Raw genomic sequence first — 19,118 nt, 5'->3', positions numbered from 1 at the left:
CATGACCATCAGTCTGGCTTCAGAGCTGCCAGAAGCACAGAAACTGCTCTCCTGAACATCCGTGAAGACCTGCTCTCCAGCCTTGACTCTAACACCCCTTGCGTACTCATCCTGCTTTATCTCTCTTCTGCCTTTGACACTGTCAACCATGCCATCCTGCTCAACTGTCTCCATGATAACCTGGGTATCACTGGTCAGGCTCTGGCATGGCTGGCTTCTTTCCTCTCTGACCGACCCTCCCAGGTCCAACTTGGGTCCTTCCTCTCTGCTATCTTTCTCACTACCTGTGGTGTCCCCCAGGGGTCTATCCTCTCTTCCTGGCTTTTCAACCAATACCTGGCACTCCTTGCCCACCACATTGCCGCTCTCTGCCCCAAATTTCAGTGCTATGCGGATGACACCCAGCTCATTTTCAGGCTACCCTCGGCCTCCTCCTCTGCTTCCCTCATTTCTGACTGTCTGTCTGCTATCCAGGAGTGGTGTGCCGCCAACGACCTCTGCCTTAATGCCAGTAAGACTGAGATTCTCCTCATCGGCACACCTGCTCCCTCCTTTCTTGTTGCTCTCTGGCCGGCCTCTCTTGGCCCTCTTCCTGCTCCCACCTGCAAGGCCAAAAACCTCAGGGTCATCTTCGACTCCACACTCTCCTTCTCTCCTCACATCTCTGACGTCTCCAAGAAGTCACAATACCAGCTGCATCTCCTCAGGGGTATTCTTCCTTTCCTCTCCTTCCCCCAGAAGCTCACTGTCTCCAGAGCTCTGGTTCTCTCTAGGCTTGACTATTGCAACAACCTTTTTCTAAATCTGCCTGCTTCTATACTCCGCCCTCTGCAACTCATCCAGAACAGGACTGCAAGACTTGTCCTTGGCCTCAAGCTCAAGGATCGTATCTCTCCAGGACTGAAATCTTTGAACTGGCTCCCAGTGGCTGCGAGGATTAAGTTCAAAACCCTCTGCATCGTCCACAAGGCCTTCTGGGGTCTTGGGCCTAAATACCTTCAACTCTCTCTTCCTAAATATCTTCCTTCTCAAGCTCTTTGCTCATCCGCCTCCAACTCCCTCATGGTCAGTTGCTTCTCCAAGCAACAAGTTGGTGGTAGATCTCTTTCCTCGGCTGGTTCCTACCTCTGGAACAGCCTCCCTGCCTCCCTTAAACTTGAGGAGAACCATCTCTGGTTCAGGAAGCACTTCAAACCTTTCTCTTTGCTTCTGCTTTTTCTCCTCTCCTCTGCTGACCTCCTGTCTGTAACCGGTACTGCACTGGCTACCTGGACACCCTCTGATCTCGGGCCCAGGTCCCTCCCCCGCCAGCATCACCCACCAGCACTGCCCACCTGGCAACCCCCGCACTTAGGGACTGTTCTGTATCCCCTGGATACACCTTTCAGATATCCATTAAGCACCCACATATACCACACAATCACATTAAGAATCGCTGAATGCAATAAACTGAACACATCTAGTATTAATAGTCGCCCCTCTCAGTATCACACGGTATTAAACATATTTTATAAAAACTCTCTCTCGCTCTATTTTTCTCTCTCTGTCTCTATGTCTCTCTCTCTCTCTCTCCCTCTCTCTCTCTCTCTCTCTCTCTCTCTCTCTTTCTCTCTCTCTCTCTCTCTCTCTCTCTCTCTCTCTCTCCCCCCCCTGCCCCTTCCCCCTGGCCCCTTTCTTTCTTTTTTGTGCATTATTTTTTCCTTTTCAGAAAAGAAGACAATGGAACCAGCCATCTCGGATACATCTGTATATATTAGAATTTGTTTTAGCTATCAACCTGTCCTCAGATATTCCTATTTGTACACATGTGGTTTTCAATTTAGTGCAGGACTTTTTCTCATTTTAATGTTTAGTTTAGGCCTTTATTGGGGCATTTCTTTTATATTCGGAGCGCATATAAAAGAGCAGGGAGGAGGAGGGGATGTATTTACAAACATGACCAATAGTATTAACAGTATTAAAAATATGCAAAACATTAGTAACAAACCTACTAACAATGACAACAAATCAACATGTACCCCTGTGCGCATGAGTATGACTATTCACATGATATTAGAACACTTTTCCCCCTCTGTTTTTAAAACCTTTATTGTAATTCAACCATCCATGATGATGCCAGCAGTGTAAGTGTGGCAAGCTAACCCACTAAACTAAAGAATAAAACGGCAAGCACGAAGGGCAAAATATGACGCCTATCACGGGCTTAGCCTTGACGCCATTGAGGAAGTACGACATCCGGAAATGACAAATAGCTGGTATACTGATATGAGTGCGGTATGGAGACAAACAGCCATGGAAGCTGGTATGTGTGTTCACTAATCCCGCACGAGTCAGTGACACCCAAGGAATTAGTACCCCAATAAGTACCAATTATAGAAGCACAGTGCCTGGTTCATCTTGCGCTATGTAGGGTTAAAGGCACCTTCCAGGCACACAGAGTACGACTTGCGCTCATTGATCCAGACCCTCTGCAATGCAATGACAACCCACGAGACATTAAATGCCTGCATCAACCATATTTAATCATCCAGGGACTCGAGTACATAAACAGCAAATGGCAGAAGGCATCTGGGGGTATGAAGAGGAACTCCTAGCTCGTGCGGAAGCAACCTGCGCACAAATCTAGAAAGAGCACATTACAAAGTTAATATGGATTGCAACAGAACACCCCTGATTCCAGACATGAAGATGGACACGGCAGCTGTGATGGATTACTATTGGGTCTGCTACCAACAAGCGTACTTGCACCTACTACCATCATAGTAAGGCTACTGATCTCTGGCCACGCTGCACTCAATAAATACCCGACACAGCCCCAACCATTTCTCTCCCATTCGAAGAGCAAAATCCATTACCTCTGCCAGAATTTCATGTTCTGCTCAGAAGAGGGCAGTATGAGAAATTGTATAGGAAGATAAGATCATCCAACTATCTATCCAGAGACTCAGCCGCATTGTTCTGAGAAATTCCTGATGAATACTGACTGTTCATCTTGGTAGAAACATTCTTTGCCTCTCTCTTGTTACCCAGCATACAGGCATCAGCTAATGCCAAATGGCTGCAAATTGTGAGCTGGGAGCTAGTACTATTGGCGCATGACACCGAACACAGGTTCAACGTCATAAAGGTCGAGCTGCGTGCCCTGAGACTGATGACGATGCAAAATAGGTACCTCCTGGACATGTTGACAGCCATGGAAGCTTTGTAGCTCCTGAAGACGCAGAGAATGGGTCGTTGTCCCATATAATCGCAGCCGTGCATGGTCTGGGAGTTTGCATGAAAAAAGAACCAGGAATCCAAGGGGATGATTGGTTTGACATTGCATTTGATTGTGCCCCATCCTGGCTGGGAGCCATCGTGAAGATGCTGGTACCCGTCATTGTATTCATCTTGGTCATCTTCTGCACCTGCCAAATGGGCCTCCGGTGTTGTGCCAAAGCAGTACCTAGCACCGCAATGATGATACTGTCAATTGGGGTTCCAAAAGTACTTTGCAGTACAAAAGATAGTGCTATCCAAACTGACCACTCCATCCCTCACTTGATGCCCATGCCCTATGGAGACAAAGTAGATGCCATACCACCATTGTCCTTTCCCTAGATCCCGAAAATTATGATGAAGTATGTGTAGACGTAGCAGGCGATGGAGGATGTATCTATATGACATGCACTCCCAAAGAGTATGCACAGTCACGAGAAAGCTTGCTGTCTGTGTGTAGGGCCTGGATACTACAAAAGGGAACTCCACCATATGAGGAAGCAGTTAAAAGGGAGAATATCAGAAATCCGGGAGCCTGGTTCCGCGTTGACCCGTCGTGAAGAATATATTTCTTCCTACCAATGTGATTCTCAGGAGTACGAAAGGACAGTCTGAGAATCCAATTAGTCGGAAGATGGTGTAGAGTCGTTGGGATTGTAGAGCTGAGCGGCCCGCAACTTCCCGGTAGATGATGGTTCCAGGTTCCGTCCAACGACTGCAGAATATTATACTGATTACAATCAAATACACCCCTTTCAAGAGAACACGTAACAAAATCTCAACAGACTAACCTGTAGAAAACGGTTTAACCAGATGTGTTTCATGCAAGAATGTCCTCAATACTGGTGTACTCTGGAGACCAGAAGAAGAGAAAAGACAATCAGTACCAGAGAATGAGTGGAAGAAAAACGGTAAGGAAAGGTAGGTTTCTTACCCTGGTTTCCCTGGAAGTGAACGCCTCTGGCAAAGTCCTTCTTCTTTCTTGTAGGAGCAGGGTGATGGTATCCGCCTTCTGTTCGGAGAACCCAAACAATCCAAGGTGCAAGAAAGTCACTAGTCCAGCAACCACCTATTCCCGCCGGCACGAGGACGCCTAAAAGGTGCTCAGGAAGTCTCTAGTCCAGCACCAAGCCTATACCCGCCGGCACGAGGACGCCTACAGCACCCTGGGGAAGGACAGTGAAAGGATTGGAGGGGGTTAAGGAAGGAAGGAAGGAAAGAAGGTAAGAGGTCTCCCAATCTTCAAGGTCCGAATTCGACAAAACCAAATCACTAGACAAGAATAATCAATAAACAATCCGAGGTCAAGATACAAGACAGGTAAGGGTAATCCAAGAGCAATCCAGTAAACGTAATCCGAGATCAAAATAACCACAAAATCCGAGCAAGAAAAACCACTGTCACTGTTGGATCAGAAGCAGCGAGAAGTGGGCGCCAGATCATTAAGTACTGGAAGTACCGGCACCAAGATGGTCACGTGACCCAACACGTTTACTATCACGTGGAAGACGCTGCGTCCACTGACGTAGTCTCCATGGCAACTTCCACGTGAGGCGTCGGGAACTATGTTCCCGACGCAAACGTGTTCCGTGCGTAGAGCGTGGATACCGCAAGCCCGCCTTCTGTATGGTGGTATAACGGGAAAGAAGCTTTTGGTGAGGATGAGACACGAGAACCGCAGGGGTGATACAAGACCTGGAGCGTTTTCTGACAGTATCCTCCCCCAAAGGACCCCCATGCCCCCGAGAGGCCAAATATTGGGAAACCAGCAACGGGGCATGCACATTCTGCTCCGGTTCCCAAGTCCGATCTTCCGGACCGTAGCCCTTCCAGTCCACCAAGAAATACCTGGTACCACGAGAAACCTTGGTATCAAGAATGGAATTGACCTCATACTCCTCCACCCCTTGAACCAATATCGGAGACGGAGAAGCCGGTATCCTGGTACTGTCCACACAAGGCTTAACCATGGACACATGGAAAACCGGATGTATCTTCCAAGAGTGCGGAAGTTCCAATTTGACCACCAAAGGACTCAAGACGTCCTTTATAACATAAGGACCTACAAAACGTGGCAACAAGCATCGTCGACCTGGAATGCGTAGATTCTTAGTGGACAACCATACCCGTGTACCTGGAATGTAGACGGGTGCAGGACGGCGATTCCGATCCGCGTACTTCTTCGCCTGTTCTTGTGCATGATTCAGATGTTCCAGCACCCTATCACGGACCAGAGACAGATCTTTGATACAAGATTGAACCGCCGGACAATCCTCAGGTAGCTTCCAATCAAGAGGAAGGGTGCGTGGGTGTTGCCCATATAAGGCATAGAATGGCGATGTTCCCGTTGATGAATGGCTGGAATTATTGTAAGCGAATTCTGCTAAGGGGAGAACTGCTAGCCAAGATTCCTGATGTTGAAGGATGAGACACCTGAGATACTGCTCCATGGTAGCGTTAACCCGCTCTGTTTGACCATCCGTCTGAGGATGGAACGCTGTGGAACACCGTTCATCTACCCCCAAAGAGAACATCAGATGTCTCCAAAAACGCGACGTGAACTGGGACCCCCTGTCAGAAACCACAATCTCAGGCAACCCAAAAACCCTGAAAACATGTCGCAAGAACAACTCTGCCAGCTTAGCAGCTGATGGCAGACCTTGGCAAGGCACAAAGAGAGACATTTTAGTAAAACTGTCAACCACCACCCATATGGTATCGAAACCATCAATCAAAGGCAGCTCCACCACAAAGTCCATGGTAATCATCGCCCAAGGTCTGGCTGGCACTGGTAATGGTTGTAACAACCCCATAGGTTTCGCTGAATGGGACTTACACTGGGCACAGATGGCGCAGGTCAAGATATATTGCGAGACGTCTCTTCGCATGGAAGGCCACCAACACCAGCGTTTGAGGAGTTCAAGAGTTTTCTGGGAACCAGGATGCGCTGCGATAGCAGCGTCATGACACAAAGAAATAGCTGTACACCGGGTATCCTGATCAGGCATAAAAACACGACCCTGGACATAAGGAAGACCATGCAAAACATCCATGTTATAATCTGCCAGTTCTGTGGGCTCTTTATCAACCCAGTTCTGGAGCGTTGACTTTAAAGTGGGTTGTAGAACACAACTACAGACCACTTGTGTAGGTAATAACAAAGACCCATCCTGTGGACGTGAACCATCATTACCCAGGCTTCTGGATAGCGCGTCCGCCTTGGAATTCAAGACACCTGGGCGGTAAGTCAAACTAAAGTTGTACATGGAAAAGAATTCATGCCAACGGGCATGTCTCGCAGTGGTGCACGTCAGGGACTGCAACGCCAACAGGTTTCTGTGGTCAGTAAAAACCTGGACCGGTAATTCCGTCCCAAGGAGATGATGACGCCAGACCATAAATGCGTCCCTTACGGCCAACAATTCCCGTTCAGTAACGGTGTAATTACGCTCATAGGGTGTTAATTTGCGCGAATGGTAGGCGACTGGATGCAACTCCTTGGTATCAGCGCAGGTTTGGGACAAGACAGCCCCTACCGCAACATCCGAAGCATCAGCTTCGACAACGAAAGGACGTTTGACATTTGGGTGTAGCAACACTGGGGCTGTAGTAAATGCGTCTTTCAAAGACTCAAACGCTGTTTGGGCGTTATCGTTCCATAGATAAGGTTTCTTGTTACTGGTCAATTCGGTGAGGGGTGCAGCAATAGAAGAGAATTGTCTAATGAACCGCCTGTAAAAGTTCGAAAACCCCAGAAATGATTGTAACTGCTTTCTTGAAGACGGTACAGGCCAGTTTAAGACAGCTTTCACCTTATTGCTACTCATCTGCACTCCTCTATTGGTGATGTCATATCCAAGGAACTCGACCTCACTCGCATGGAATACACATTTTTCCAGCTTGACAAAAAGATGATGCTCCCGCAAGCGTTGTAAGACTTGTGAAACGTGACGAACATGATCTTCCATGGATGGAGAATAGATGAGTATATCATCTAAATAGACAATAACGAATCTGTCGATCATGTCTCGTAAAACGTCGTTGATGAAATTCTGGAATGTGGCCGGGGCATTGCAAAGCCCGAATGGCATCACCAAATACTCGAATAGGCCATATCGAGTCTTAAAAGCTGTTTTCCACTCATCCCCTCGACGAATCCGGACCAAATTGTACGCACCCCTTAGATCTAGTTTGGTGAAGAATTCTGAAGACCCTAACTGATCCAGTAAGACAGAAATCAACGGAATCGGGTATTGATTACGGATAGTACCTGCATTGAGTTCCCGATAATCAATACAAGGTCTTAAGTCCCCCTCCTTCTTGGGTACAAAGAATAGCGGTGAAGCAAATGGAGAGTGAGAAGGCCGAATGAAACCTAACTCGAGGGCTTTATCCAGATATCCTTTAAGGACGACTTCTTCCTTTTGTGTAAGGGAATAGATACGTCCCGATGGTGTCTTGGCATCCGGTTTGAGAACAATGGGGCAATCGTAGGGCCGATGAGGCGGCAGGATCTCTGCTTTCCCCTTGTCAAAGACGTCCTTATAACCTGTGTATTCGACAGGTAATACGGTGTTAACAACAGCTCCGATTGTAACCACAGAGTTCAACAACGCCCGACTAGGAGCTTCAGGTACTTCATACATGGACTCTAGGGAACTGCATGATCGAGGACGTTGCTGAGCACTGAAAGCGATAACCCCGGTCTCCCAGTTAACGACCGGGTTATGAAGCTTGAGCCACGGTAAACCCAGGATGAGTTTGTATTGCGGTGCCATAATGACGTCAAATGTGATGGTTTCCGAATGCTCGGCGCCAATAGTTAACAACAATGGAATGGTATGTTCAGTAACAAGCCCTGAAAGAAGGGTTGAACCGTCAACCGCATTGACTACCTCCGGAACACTTTTTGACAACAAGGGAATACCCCATTTCCGAACGTATTGGGCATCAATGTAGTTACCGGTTGCCCCTGAGTCAAGAACAGCTGCAGAACTCCAAGGAGTGACCTGATCGTAACTCAACATGACGTCAATATAGAAAGGCGTGGACAACGAGGAACCCTGCAGGGAAGAGCTCGGCGTAGGGGTTCCTTCTACGACCGGGCCTTGGCGTTTCCCGACTTGCGGGGTCTCTTTGGACATGCACTAAGCAGATGAGTAGAGGAACCACAATAAAAGCACAGATTGTTCCGTCTACGAAGTTCACGTTCTTCTGTCGTTAACGGGCCCCTTACTGCCCCAATTTGCATAGGCTCGTCACCGCCAGAAACAGGGATGGGGGATATAGTGGTATTGACCGGAATCATTCTCTTCTCCCCCTTTCTTTCGGTACGTCGGGCATCAATCTGGAGTACTAGATCCAAGAAATCAGGAAAGGACGTAGGAACCACCGGAACCGTAGCTATGGTATCCTTTAACGTATCCGACAGTCCTTTATAGAACAGAGCGGCTTTCTTATCTTCCGGCCAACCAGTTTCAGCCACCAACTGATTGAACTTAGCCAAATACGATAATAAAGGAGTGTCCCCCTGACGGAGATTCAGCAATTCCAGATCCGTGGCTTGAGTCTTGTAGCGAGTATCAAATACCCTCGTCATAGCACTGATCAATGCATCGCAGTCGAACAATAGCGGACTGCCTTGTTCCAATAAGGGATTCGCCCAAACCGCGGCCATACCTCCAAGATTAGACAAGACAAAGGCTGCTTTAGTAGTCGCATCAGGAAACGAGGTAGGTCGACACAAAAAATGCAGTCTGCATTGGTTAATGAATGTCCAAAAGGATTTTGGATCCCCAGTAAACCTTTCTGGGGGAGCAAGCGGGAACTGAGCGGCCATGTACACATGCGTAGAATCAGGTCTGACCGAAGGCCCTGCCTGACCTGAAGCGGAAGCGGAGGCCAAAGATGGTATTCCTGTAACCACTTCCCTGATACCAGCTTGCATTTCATCAATGCGCCGGTGGGTGTCAGCCTGGGTGGCCGTCATATCGGCACGTAGGTCGGCCACTAACTGAACCAAAACGGCCAACGGGTCATTCGCGGCATCCATAATAAGGCTTCTGATTCTATCAGAAATCCGGGAGCCTGGTTCCGCGTTGACCCGTCGTGAAGAATATATTTCTTCCTACCAATGTGATTCTCAGGAGTACGAAAGGACAGTCTGAGAATCCAATTAGTCGGAAGATGGTGTAGAGTCGTTGGGATTGTAGAGCTGAGCGGCCCGCAACTTCCCGGTAGATGATGGTTCCAGGTTCCGTCCAACGACTGCAGAATATTATACTGATTACAATCAAATACACCCCTTTCAAGAGAACACGTAACAAAATCTCAACAGACTAACCTGTAGAAAACGGTTTAACCAGATGTGTTTCATGCAAGAATGTCCTCAATACTGGTGTACTCTGGAGACCAGAAGAAGAGAAAAGACAATCAGTACCAGAGAATGAGTGGAAGAAAAACGGTAAGGAAAGGTAGGTTTCTTACCCTGGTTTCCCTGGAAGTGAACGCCTCTGGCAAAGTCCTTCTTCTTTCTTGTAGGAGCAGGGTGATGGTATCCGCCTTCTGTTCGGAGAACCCAAACAATCCAAGGTGCAAGAAAGTCACTAGTCCAGCAACCACCTATTCCCGCCGGCACGAGGACGCCTAAAAGGTGCTCAGGAAGTCTCTAGTCCAGCACCAAGCCTATACCCGCCGGCACGAGGACGCCTACAGCACCCTGGGGAAGGACAGTGAAAGGATTGGAGGGGGTTAAGGAAGGAAGGAAGGAAAGAAGGTAAGAGGTCTCCCAATCTTCAAGGTCCGAATTCGACAAAACCAAATCACTAGACAAGAATAATCAATAAACAATCCGAGGTCAAGATACAAGACAGGTAAGGGTAATCCAAGAGCAATCCAGTAAACGTAATCCGAGATCAAAATAACCACAAAATCCGAGCAAGAAAAACCACTGTCACTGTTGGATCAGAAGCAGCGAGAAGTGGGCGCCAGATCATTAAGTACTGGAAGTACCGGCACCAAGATGGTCACGTGACCCAACACGTTTACTATCACGTGGAAGACGCTGCGTCCACTGACGTAGTCTCCATGGCAACTTCCACGTGAGGCGTCGGGAACTATGTTCCCGACGCAAACGTGTTCCGTGCGTAGAGCGTGGATACCGCAAGCCCGCCTTCTGTATGGTGGTATAACGGGAAAGAAGCTTTTGGTGAGGATGAGACACGAGAACCGCAGGGGTGATACAAGACCTGGAGCGTTTTCTGACAGAGAATGAGCACAGGCGCGCAAAGGATTTTGTTACAGTAGAAGTAACGAAAGGGGGGAATGTTGGAAAGTGAACAAACCTATCCTATCCCCCCTAGGTGCTTTAGGGTAAGGCAAGCCCCCTTAAGAGATCTCTAATAGCCGAGGCGTGGGAGGGACATCTCAAAGGTCCCCACACAATCATAATATTATGGGCCTCATTACGAGTCTGGCGGTAACTGAGGCGGTAAAACCGCCTGGTTACCGCCGGACTCGTATTACCATTCCACCTCCGTGATTCCCGGAATTACCGGGTCATTACAACCCCGGTTTTCCGGAAATCACGGAGGCGGAATGGTGTTAATCCCCATTCCCATTGAGTCCTATGGGACTCAGTGGGAATGGGGATCATGGAAACACCGGCAGCATCTCGTAATGCTGCCGGTGTTTCCTCGTCCGCCTGCAGGCAAGCAGTGTTAAACCCGCCAGATCAAACCTGGCGGGAACATCACCTGATCCCCCCTACAGGAGTCGGGATCAGGCGGTCCGGAAACAACGGTGGCAGCGTTATTTTCGGACCGCCTGATTTGTAATTGTAATGAAGCCCTATGTGTTATTTAGACATAGGATGCGCATATAAATAGATGCCATTTTGTAACCATAGTCAAACTATTGGGCCTGCATGGCCAATTGGTGTTCAGAGTGCTAAACACAGGCCGCAAGCTGGAAAGGAGTATCTGAAGAGGCCTAAGCGCCGATGAGAAAGGCCCACGCTGCTGCTAACTTTCACAGAAATTCCCCTTTTGTTCTAAAATTGTTGCTAGTATGTTTGTTCTAAGAAAGAATGTGACCGTCAAGGCCATGAGACAGTGCTGGGTGCCTTGGTGTACGTGTTATCACAAACAGGCCGAAGCAGGCCTCCGACCGCCAATCCGACGACCACGAGTTATATATAGCCCCTGCCTCAGACGCCTGAATTCCAAGATACCAGTTGATCCCAGACCATCGACCATAAACCAATCAACCATAAAGGATCTAAGAGTATGGCTGCCCCACCTTTATTTCACAAGGCATGATTAATAATGCAAGGTACAGACAGGAATACATTATGGTTCAAAAGCGAGGGTGGAAGACTTGGAAGTCAGTAGACGTGATCAGGATGAGTAAAATGTATGTATGTGGGTTAGTGTGACCTCGAGACTCCCCCTGTGCCAGTCTTCTGAGCATGCCCACGGCACTGTCTAATGATAGATAGCAATATTTGCAAATATAACAAATTGCTTCTTTGGCCTTGGTTCCCTGGAGATGATGAGCCCAGCAGACCCCACGTGATGGAAGATGGACGGACTGGGCTGGGACCAATAGCAGCCTGGCATCCCCTATGGAGCAGACCACCCATGTATAGGCTTGCACCAACCAGCCACGTGGGTTTTTACTGCACACCTATGATGCTGTACCCCCTTTTAAGCTCCTGATTTCACCCCCTCTCATCAGAACGTTCTTGGCAGCAGAGTTATTTGCTGGCACACTTACTTTTTGTAGAAATAAAAACATGTTATCCTTGCATGAGTTTCCTGGGCCTTTTTCCCTAGCGGGTTGTATTTTTTGGAGGGAGCGTTCAGGGGCATTAATTCAGGAGGATTAAGGTTCTTATGTCTGGGAAAGAACAAAAGGATTTGATTATTTCATTAAACAATCCCCAGAATGTTTTTTTTTAAATCTATTAGCACCTGGGGTGGGAGATGCAACCACTCAGGTTTCTCGGATTGCAGGCTAAAACAGCTAATCTCTATTATTAGTTCTAGCGAAACGCTGAATGGCAATCACATGGAAGGACCCCAAGTGCCCATAGCTACCACAATAGACCCAAGATGTTATAAAATGGGGGAGGAGGAATCAGATGACATGAAGTTGCAATGGAGCATCCTCAATGAACTCCATATATCTATATTTAAGTGAGTAAAAATGTAAGTCGAATTCCCAATTAGAGTATTTTCTAAGCGGGTAAAAATATGTTTAAACTAGAAAATGGAAATGTTTAATTAATGATTTCTTTGCACCTAGTTATTCATGCTCTTTTAAAGATAGATACATATCAATGGAGTGTTGTGAGTGAAAGCAGGGGTACACCGTTATACGTGTCTGTTTCCTATTTTTTGTTGGGAGTATTTTTACTCTCTATTTTTATCTTTCGGGAGTATTTGCCTATTTTTTGGGAGTAAAAGTGGCCGATACACCCTTTATTTGTAGGGCTCAATGTACTGTTTAACGATTTTTGGGTGGGCGTGCTCTCCTTGTAACAGTGTTGGTTTGCTGACAAAGTTAGTTTATGCCATTACACAGAGGCTGTCAGAACCCCAATGATTTCTGTGATATTAAAGCAAGAAGATGTTGTATCTCTTTGATAGGATATGGACAAGATAATCTGTTTGGTAAGCTATATACACTGCTTTCTTTATTATTGTCAACCGAGTATTTTGAGTCATTTATATCATTGTTAAAAAAAATGCATTGGTAAATGTTATCATTTTTAATTACCAAAGCATTAATTTATTCATCAATCTATTTTCCAACAGACCATGATGCCAAAAATGCTCTTGAAGGCGACTTTGAAGTTTTCTTTTTGCCTCCAGTTGTACTGACTTTTGAACTCCCAGAAGATTACCCATCAACCTCTGCACCTGAATTCAAACTTAGCTGCAAATGGCTCACACCAGTGCAGGTGGGACCAATAGTATATTTCCTTTAACGACAACAAAACAAGTAGAAAGTTAATAGTATTTTAAAGGAGGGTAAAAAAAAGCCAAAAGCATGCCAAATGCTGGTTGGTTATTCTTTCCAACACATGTACCGCATGTACCGCATATTCATTATTGTATATAAACATAAGCATCTGTATACATATATACCTGTATATATTACAAATTTATTGTTATTCCTTTAATCTGATCAGATTGATGGGTGTAATATTTGTTTAAATGTGTTGTAAAAAATGTATTGTTTCAGCCTTGAGAAAACAGCAAGACCAATTTACTTTTGCACACTGGCTTCAAAATGCAGTTTAGTGCATATGTTAAACTAGATAATGAATGCTAGCTGCATCCAACGTAAATACTCAAAGTCTTGCTCCATTGCTCTCTACCTCGCTGAGCCGCACCTCACTGGAGGTGTCAAGTAAAGGAGGAACTGCGCAGGATGCGGGGCTGTAGCTGCATGAGGAACCTTACTGTTTTAGTAATTGTTTGCGATGTGAGATAGAAGGTAAGGTGCCTGGGTGACCTTTTTAAAGCAGAGGCTGAGAGGGCGAGCTGGGACTGTATATTTAAGGTGACCAGATCTTTAATCTGAAAGACGTGGGTATGCTACCAGTATAAATGTAGAACTACAATTTGATAGTGGATATCAAGACAAAAGTAGTACTACACTTCAGTAGTGAAAGAGAGCGAGATAGCACTCTTGATCCATGCGTAGCTCTGTCAATAGCACAGGAGCCGCGCGCCAACCCACACACACACTGTCAATCATGTGGTGATGCCAGGAAGCATCACCATAAAGAATAAACATGGTGCTGGCGTGCACGGGCTCCAGATCTCTGGAGTTCCACGCTGTGTGTGTGTGTCTCCTCTCTGTGAGTGCTTGTGTGCTTGATGCTGTGCCTAAAGGGCCATTGGCACCAGGTAGGATATCCAGGGAGGCCACAACTCTCACCCACCATAGCTGGTAACCCTGCTCTTAGTGGTCCCCACAACTGGCGACGAGGTTTGCTGAATTAGATGATGAGCCCATCCCCCATGTGGCCACCCGAGGCCACGTGCCGTCAACAAACATAGCGGCATTTTAATCCCCATTGATGAGTTCGATGATCAGGGAACACCATCCACGTTTCGACCGAAATGTGCCACATGGACCGAACGGTTAGAACTTCATTTTGACACAAGTGACGATTTTGACGATGACAGACGAAGAAAATCTGTGCTACTCTTCTAAGCAGGCCTAGGCGTACATACAATTTTCAAAACTCTTCCCACAAATGGCAACTCTTACGTCACCGCTAACAGATACCTGGCTGGTTATTTCAAACCACAAACGAATGCCGATTTTTTGCGTTTAACAGTTAGGACAAGCGCGCAAGCAACGCTGGATCCGATTGCTGCATTTCATGTGCAAGTACGACAGGTGGCATCCACGTATGCTCTGGCAGATGAGACCGATGAGGTGAGGGCATAGATAATTCAATGCTGCCACTTGAACAAACTGCAATGCCAGCTCATGAGGGAATCTTGAATTCCACTGCAGCTCATCCTGGAGCTGGCCCGCTCACATGAAGTGACAAAAGCAAGAGCTAGGAAGATGGAAGCAGTGTTCCAGATCCTCATCTCCCAGGAGGTGCAAGCTATCATGATATGCCACCCCAGGAGCATCAGCCCCGGCCAGCCAACTGCAGTCTCGAGGCCATGGGAGAGAGAGCGACTGCCTACTATTCCCACATCGAGATCCTGTGACTATTGTGGGGGCATATTGCCACATCGCAGTGGGTGCCCATTCTGGGGTGCGGAGTGCAGCAGGTGTAGGTGCATTGGACATTTTGCCAAACTATGCAAAGCAGGCACATCTGTTACATTATGCAGAATTCAGACATAACAATTGGGTCATGTGGGACAAGTAGACACAGAAGTCGATCCCGAGCCAGAAGACTTAGATGACGATTGTGATGTCTTCATCATTTCAGCATTGGGATGCAAACAATCCAAAACACGTCAGCCACGATGCATGATTCTAATCGAAGCGGAGGCCATACCTATCATCATCGACACGGGGCCTCGGTCAATGTCATGAGTGTAGGTCAGTTCGGAGGCATGAAACATCGCCCATCCCTCGGACATAGTAGGAATTTTCACGAATGGACGTGACACCCCATACCATTTCAGAGAGTCTCTAAGATGAGGTTCCAGCACGTGGACGCTAAGACTCAAGAGAAGGTCTATGTCAGTGACATGGAGAATGCCACTCTGTTGAGCTATAACACAGCTGAAGAACTCAATCTCGTCTAATTTGCATTTGCAATGCACATGGAAGACATTGAGGGCATACTGGTGGAGTTTGCTGGCATCGGAGAAAACCGCCTCACCCTGAATAGGAATAAATATGAAGGATCGGCTGGATTTTTTGGGGGTTTGTATACCACAATGACGGCATGTAGCAGATCCACAGAACGTGAAGGACATTAAAGCAGCAACAGCACTCAAAGAGCAGTCAGCAGTGCACAGCTTTGTAGGGCTGGTCAACTATTGTGGGCGATTCATTCCCCAATTAGCATCTATATCTGAGCCGCTCTGAAGTTTGACAAAATCTTTGACGCCTTGGGCATGGAGTGGAAAACATTAGGTGGCATTTGAGGCACCAAAAGACACATTGGCAGATAACATCACAATGCCATACTTTGACCCTGCCCTGCCGGCTGAGCTTGTGGTGGATGCAAACCCCCATGGGCTTGAAGCCGTGCTGACTCACTGGACACCAAAAGGGGAAGTTTTACCTATAGCATATACCAGCAGGGCGCTGAGTCAACCCGAATCCCGATACTTCCAAATTGAAAAGGTAGCAATTGCCATGCTCTGGGGATGTCGGCATTTCCATCTTTACCTCTGTGCACTATCATTCAACGTGCTATCAGATCACAAGCCACTAATCCCAATTTTCTCAGGCTCTTCTCCCGCCCACTGCCTCAGATCGAAAAATGGACCCTCCAACTGCAAGAATACGACTTTGTGATTGAGAATAGGCTGGGAACAGGCAATCGAGCTGACTTTCTATCTCGCCACCCGAGAGCTGCCACGTTGAGAGAATCCAAGCTTGCTGACTGCATGGAGGAATATGTGCTACTTGTGGCATTGATCATATGCCTAGCACTCTGACGCTGGAGGAAGTACACACTTCCTCCTTGCGGATGAATGTTTTTTCACATCAAGGAGGCTGTCAAGTCTGGGTAATGGAAGAACTTTTTGCATGAGCAATGTAACAGGACATAATCAGTCTGCCGGAGGCTACTGAATCTATTTTAGCAACGAGAGGAACTGTCAATCTCCCCAGATGGGCGGCTGCTCTGTGGATCGAGGTTGGTGATCCCGGTGAAGCTGACAGACAATATGGTACAGCTTTCACACGTTGGACACCAATGAGCGCGGAAGACGAAATCTCGACTGAGGGAGATTTGATTCCCAAGGTTGGAACCTGCTGTGTAGATTATTGTATCCAGATGCATCCCATGTTAGTCATCTGTGACGGGCGGACAACCAGCCAAATAATGTTTATGCCTAAGGGTGAATGCCCGTGGAATCTGGTGAGTGCAGACTTAGGATCCCTCCCGAATGGAAGATACAGCCTTGTTGTTGTAGACGAATACTCTAACTATCCAAAGGTGGAAATAGTTGAGTCAACGGGCATGTCAACTGTCATCCCAAAGCTGGATAATATCTTTGTGACGCATGGCCTATAAGCTGTCAGACAGCAGACCTCTGTTCCAAGGGTCAGATATGATGGTGTTCCTGGAGAGGGAGGGGATCCACCAAAGGATAATTACTCCCTGCTGGCCTCAGGCCCGTGGAGACGCAGCGAGGTTCATGAGGATCCTGAACAAGACTCTGCGAATCGCCAGAGAGAAACAAACGGACACGGAAAGAGTATCGGTCATTGCTTCATGCCTCAACAGGAGTTACACCAGAGACGGTTTTGATGGGCAGATCTCCTCGCACACTGATTCCCACCATCCTGCAATGGCGACCGGTGAGCCTGGACAACAACGTATACTTGACCAAGAGGCGAAACATGAATGTAGATGAGAGTAGAAGAAGAGGTGCTGTGGTGTCCATGAGGAGGTAGGAGATGTAGTCCGCATGAAGAATTGCAGAACATAGTGTACATTTTCTTTACCATTTGACCCATCTCCACTGAAGGTAGTCATCAGGGAAGGTTGCATAGTGACGGCACAACGAGGTTTGGCATAGGTCACCAGAAAGGTCTCTCATTTTAAACAGCTGCCACCCTGACCAGAAGACCATACAAGAGCGATGCTGCCGCCAGGAACTGCAAGAGAGCAGAATCTTACAGACGACGACCAAAGAGGGGGGAGCAATGATGATCATGATCCCCAAGCCGTACCACAGGAAGAAGAGGTCCGAATAACTCCAAGGAGAGATGCCAACACACCTTACATGCCTCTGAGAATGGTGACTGCAAAAGCAAGGTTGAACAACGATACATGTGACTGATCTACCAGCAGATTGGTGAGGGGGGGATGTATCTGTTCTTTGTTGAGAAAAGAGAAGAGATGTGAGAGTGCAAGGTAGTGCTCTGGATGCATGTACGTCTCCATGATCTGATATGATATATGATATGATATGGCATTTATAACGCGCCTATACACAAGTGTTTAGAATAGAATGAATAGAATGGGAACCATGCACCAATCCACACACACTGTCAATCACGTGGTTATGCCAGGAAGCATCACCATGAAGAATAAAGGAGGAGCTGAAACGCACATGCTCCAGAGTCCCGGAGATCAACGCTGTGTATGTGTCTCCTCTATGTGAGTGCTTGGATGCCTGATGCTGTGCCAAGACATTGCTTAAAGGGCCCCTGGCACCAGTGAAGATATCCAGGGTGTGGTGTTGGCTGGCCGTGTTGAGAGGTCGGGCCTGGCTAGGCCAGCAGGGCACGCGCCCAGTGGACGCGCATTGACAACACGGACACAGGGGGCTCTGGTGTCAGAGCATGGACTGCCCTTTGCGGGCTTTCTCGCTCACATTTATTACCTTGTCCACGCGGGGTGTACCACGTGGACATCATATCCCTCTCCAACTTTAGACAAACAGAACAACAAACAGATGAAACAACACTGAACTCTTCTGCTCTTATGGTGGCTTTCTTTGGCAGTCGTTCGGTCCTCAGTCTTGTGCGGTCGACCTCACGCACATTTGTATATGCCATTCAGGATGTACCCCTGGAGTCGAGTGGAGGGCACTAACCGCTTCTGGAAAGAATATTGTTCTCCTCGCTCTCTGTGTTGGGTGTCCCGTTTTGGCAGACTCTCATCACTACTGACCGGTGTTGGGTGTTCCAGAGGTGGCCTGTCCTTTTATTCCCTCGCTGGCAGTGTCCTCTCAGTCGGCGAGGAGCGGGTCCCTGCAGGGTCTCGGTTCTCTCGGGATTCCTCCCACAAGGCGGGGGTGTCTGCCTGAAATGAGACACGTTCTGGGTCACTGTCTCCGTCCCCCGCATAGCCATGGCTAGCCCATTTCCCGTTGGGTGATTGACCAGGGGAGCGACTCGTAGGGGAGGGCCATCTTCCCCCTTGGCGCACTGTTCTTCACTAATGCCATGTCCCGTACTTGGAGGTCGCTAGGTGTGGCTCTTCTTGCCCTATCTTCCTTCGCATTGGAACGCGTTTTCCTGGCTTTTTCCCCATTCCCAGGTCGTCTTTCCCTTTGTGAGCTCTGGCACGGGGGTGGCGATAGTGGTCAGGTCAGGGATGAATCGCCCACAGTATTTCGCCATACCTAGGAAGCTCCAGACTTCTGTTGCTGTGGTCGGGGCTTGCGCATTCTTAATGTCTTCTT

The 19,118-nt window shown here is 47.7% G+C and overlaps 1 protein-coding gene across 5 annotated transcripts in view; it reads left to right on the top strand.

Moving 5' to 3' along the window:
• Window positions 1-19,118, top strand: part of LOC138581277 (E3 ubiquitin-protein ligase RNF14-like) — a 385,887-nt gene that overhangs the window by 139,521 nt on the left and 227,248 nt on the right. For all 5 annotated transcript variants that reach the window (XR_011304491.1, XR_011304492.1, XR_011304490.1 and 2 more), the window contains one exon: window positions 13,077-13,222. Coding sequence is in view for 2 of the 5 variants with exons in the window: in XM_069652479.1 (XP_069508580.1) it covers window positions 13,077-13,222 (146 nt within the window). In the remaining 3 variants the exon portion in view is untranslated. The remainder of the gene's footprint in view (window positions 1-13,076; window positions 13,223-19,118) is intronic.

The sequence above is a fragment of the Ambystoma mexicanum genome, chromosome 3p (genome assembly GCF_040938575.1).
Source record: "Ambystoma mexicanum isolate Mex_15411 chromosome 3p, UKY_AmexF1_1, whole genome shotgun sequence".
Lineage (NCBI taxonomy): Eukaryota > Metazoa > Chordata > Amphibia > Caudata > Ambystomatidae > Ambystoma > Ambystoma mexicanum.
The sequence above is the reverse complement of the archived record's forward strand: the minus strand, read 5'-3'. Positions and strand labels throughout refer to the sequence as shown.